The 4,746-nt window shown below is 27.9% G+C and overlaps 1 protein-coding gene across 1 annotated transcript; it reads right to left on the reverse strand.

The window, feature by feature from the left end:
- Window positions 1–3,230: 3,230 nt before the first annotated feature.
- On the reverse strand, window positions 3,231–3,665 carry LOC135928836 (DNA-binding protein HEXBP-like). The gene has a single exon (XM_065465300.1). It carries the CDS (start codon window positions 3,663–3,665, stop codon window positions 3,231–3,233), a length of 435 nt encoding a protein of 144 aa, XP_065321372.1.
- Window positions 3,666–4,746: the final 1,081 nt, after the last annotated feature.

Here is a 4,746-nt window from a genome sequence, read left to right on the forward strand (position 1 = left end):
ATTATAATATAACTGGGCTAACCAGACTTCATTTTTCTCTTGTTTAGATTTCTTTAACCAATTTTTTACTATGGCTACCATTCTTTCAGCCTGGCCATTAGAACTAGGATGATAAGGTGGAGTCAAAATATGGTTAATTTTAATTGAATTACAAAATTGCTTAAAATTTTCACTTATAAATGCCGGACCACCATCCGACACAATTATTTTAGGAATCCCAAATTTAGCCCACAATTTTTGTAATAATTTAATAACAACTTTAGTTGTTAACCCTTGAACCTCTTCAAATTCAATCCACTTGGAATATGAATCCACCACTAAAAAATATGATTTTTTATCCAATTCAAAAAAATCTATGTGGAGACGATCCCATGGTTTCTTTGACTTTGGCCATACTTGTCCCATCTCTTTACGGGGCATAACGGCACATGTATTACATGGAACACATTCCTTTGTAATTTTTTCAATATCATTACCCATTCCAGGCCACCACACATATTCACGAGCCCAAGATTTCATTTTAACCTTGACCCTGGTGTCCTGCATGTAATAAATTAATTATTTTAGCACGTAATTTCAAAGGAATTACTGTCCTATTTCCCCTCATTAAACAATCATCCACCACATATAATTCTTTTTCAAATTTTTGATAAATTTTATAATTATTTTTCCAAGGTTTTTTCCCCGTTAAAAATAATTTTATTTGTCTTAATACTTTATCTTTTAAAGTATAATATTTGAGATCTTCCCACGTTGTAGGACCTCCTTTTAACATATATGATAAAGTACGCACTAAAGCATCTTCCCTATCTATAATCATATTATCAATTATTTCAGGAGTAGCACAACCTGCTCCTAATCTTGATAATATATCAGGCAAATGATTTTCTCTTCCTCGCCGATATTTTATTTCCACATTAAAACTTCCCACAAGTAACAACCACCGTTGTAATCTTGGAGACATCATTAATTCTTTGTTATCTTTCTTGAACAAATGAATTAATGGCTTGTGATCTGTAAAAATCACAAATCTTTTCCCGATTAAATATTCGCGACATTTGGTCAACCCAAAAATAATCGCTAAGGCCTCCTGTTCTATAACAGAGTACCTCGTTTCAACTTCATGAAATATTCTCGAAAAAAAAATAATTGGTCTCTCTAAACCATCAATGACATGTAATAAGGCCCCTCCGACACCTTTATTTGACGCATCAACAGCAAGAATTATCTCCAAGTCATTATTAAAACACACTAAAATTGGTTCCTCACCAATTTTTCTCTTTAAATGTTCAAAAGCGTTTTTTTGTTCAATTTTCCACTCAAAATTAACACCTTTTTTTAATAAGTCATATAATGGAGCTGCAATTTTTGCAAAATTATCCACAAATCTATGATAATAATTTATCATGCCCATAAAAGACTGTACCTCAGCTTTATTACTAGGCTGATTTATGTTCAAAATATTTTTTAAATTTTTATCGAGAGGTTTCACTTCAATTCCATTAATTTGATGACCCAAATACACTATTTCGGTGACACCAAGAATACTTTTCTCTTTACTAGCTTTTAAACCTTTATCTTGAATTCTCTTGAAAACCTCTTCAAGACGTTGATTATGTTGTTCTGGGGTCACTCCAGTTATCAACACATCATCCATATAATAAAATACACCTTCCAAACCCTGGAAAACTGATGCCATTGTTCTCTGAAAAATCGGTGCAGATACACTTAACCCAAAAGGTAATTTACAAAATGCAAATAATCCTTTAGGCGTCGTTATTGTCATCAATTTACGAATTTCTTCTTTCAAAGGCAATTGTAAATAAGCTGATGAAAAGTCAACCTTTGAAAAATATTTGGCCCCTTTTAAATTTGCCAAAATTTCTTCAATTCGCGGCAATGGATATTTCACTTCCACAACCCATTTGTTAAGTGTTACTCTAAAATCTGCACATTATCTATGTTTTCCGTTAGATTTTTTAACAGGTACTAATGGAGTAGCCCATTCACTATATTCCACAGGAATAATAATACCATCATTCACCCATTTATCTAATTCTTCGTTGATTTCCTTTTTCCACTCAAAAGGAACTCTACGACACCCTAAGAAAATAGGTGAAAATCCCTCTTTTAATTTTAAATCCACTTGATAATCATTTAGACATCCCAAAGTGTCTTCAAAAATTATACCATATTTTTCCACTAAAATAGGTATAGCATTTTTAACTCTATTAAATTCATTAATTTCATTATTAATTTTTTTATCATTATAAATTTCACTATTGATTTCAGATGGATTTGAATACATCATGGTTTTCGCATGATATTCACAAATATTATTATTAACTATAGATTCTTTCATTTCACTCATTAATTTATTCATTTCTCTTTCTTTAAGTTTTTCTCTGACTTCATTAGCCATTATTTTTCTTTCAGCATTTTCTTTAGCTAATTCGCTATCAATGATAAATAAATCCCAATAATTATTTCGAGGTCCCAATTTGGTAATCCAATCCCAACCCATAATTGTTTCAACATTTTTATTCACTATCCATAAATCTAAAATTATAGGAATATCATGGAAAATAACATCCCACTGAGTTCTACCTAAAACTTTGATTTCAGATCCATCAAATTGTTTAATACACATATTTTGTCTCTCAACAATACCATTCGGCCAATATTTATAAAAATTTTCACTAGACATTATTGAAATACTTGCCCCGGTATCAAATAACATTTCAACCATTTGTCCACCAAATTTTAAATTAATATGAGGACATGAACTTTGTTCCTTTGCTCCCTCAGTTATTAAATTTTTAGGCATTTTAATGAGTTGAATGACATTTATTTTAATCTCATTGTCAATATAATTAATATTCATACCTAAATTCATCTCAGAATTTAAAGGTCTCTGAATTTCATTTATGTTTTTATTTAAAATTTCCCCTGTGATATATATCACTCATTTGATTACAATAATCCTTTTTATTCAGATTACTGTTTAATTTAAAATTTTTTATTTCATCAAAATGACAATAAAAATTTCCAACATTACAACCCTTTTTATTCGAGTTAAATTTCAATGTATAATCTTCATTCCCATGATGATTATCTATTTTAATATATATATCCACAAAATTTTTAATAAAATTATATATATCACAAATTTTAATACTCTCTAAAATTAATTTATCTATTTTAATATGATTCTCTTTCAAATCATATAGTCACTGTAATCCACTCACACTTTGAATACAATTGATAGCAATGTGTCCCATTTCTTCACATCGGAAACACATTCTGTCATGATCTGTATTGTTATTTTCAATTTTATCCACATTTTTAATCGACGGATTTTGTATACTTCTAACCACCGGTTGTAACACTACCGAGGTTCTTTGTGGAAATCCACTTTTAAAATTTGCTTCTTTAACCATGCAATTTCGTTTAATATGTCCTACAAAACCACATCTATGACACACAATGTCATTTTTTTCACTTGGTTTTGCATTACCATTCTCATTCATTTTTCGGTCTCTTGAATAACAATTTTTATCGATATGTCCTCTTCTTCCACAGAGTTCACAACTTTCAATTATATTATTATTTTTAATTTTTAAGTTGGACACATCTTTGGACAAAACTTTCATGTTTTCTCTCATTTCTCTAATTTCACATAAAATTAAAGATTCTTCCGTACTTTGTCTCAAAGTACTATTTTTATTATAATTTTTTACAATTTCTACAGGTTTCTCAATTAAAACCTCTGAAATTTGTTTTTTAAATTCAATCACTATTGAATTTAATTTTTTATTGATATCCTCTGATATATTATTATTCTGAGGAAAATTAAATACTTCACCAGTATCTAATATTTCCTCGGATTTTTCCTACGGCATAATATTCTTTTTATCATTTAATTTTATTAATTCTAACAAAATTAAATGTAAGCTATTTTGGATATCCTCAGAAATATCTGGAGATTTCACCAAAATTTCAGAAATTAAAATTTCAGTATTAGTATTTTTTATATCATTTTCTTTATTTTTAATAGATCTTCTTTTTATTTTCTTAATTGCATGTTTCATTATAATCAAAGTTACATAAAACACAAAAAAAATTACTGCAGTAATGATATTATTAGTTACATCCACTTTATTAAACTTTGAATTAAATATTTTATTAAAATGATCCTTATAACTCTGCATTTTATCAAAATCATGCTTACGATGAACAGTAACAAAAGAAAAAGCCATAATTTCATTAAAAAAAACTTAAAAATCCTTTAAAAAATTAAATCTTCAAAAATCTAAAAGTAATTGAGTTGTGTAAATAAAAAAAACAAATTTCTTACCTTTTATAAATCCAGAATCCAGTAATGTTTTTAGGAACCCGGTCCTCGAAAATCTTTTTCTTGATTAATAAATTCTGAAATTTTCTTAACAAAATCACCCTAATAAGAGTTAACGTATCTTGGTCAGTCGGTACCAATAAAATATCTCTCAATATATATAATATTGTTTCTCAATAATCTCACCGATTATTATTATAACTTATAATTTCTCAATAATCTCACTGATTATTATTATAACTTAATATTATTGGTTAGAATTTTGAACATTTTACTATTTTTTAACATTTCTTTATTTTATAACTTTTTCTTAAATTAATTCCAATATAAAACAATTGTAATAATTCTATTAATGAATACAAAAACATTCGTTTCTTTGTTTTACAATTATT

This window comes from Gordionus sp. m RMFG-2023, chromosome 4 (genome assembly GCF_954871325.1).
Source record: "Gordionus sp. m RMFG-2023 chromosome 4, tfGorSpeb1-WG-v2, whole genome shotgun sequence".
NCBI lineage: Eukaryota > Metazoa > Nematomorpha > Gordioida > Chordodea > Parachordodidae > Gordionus > Gordionus sp. m RMFG-2023.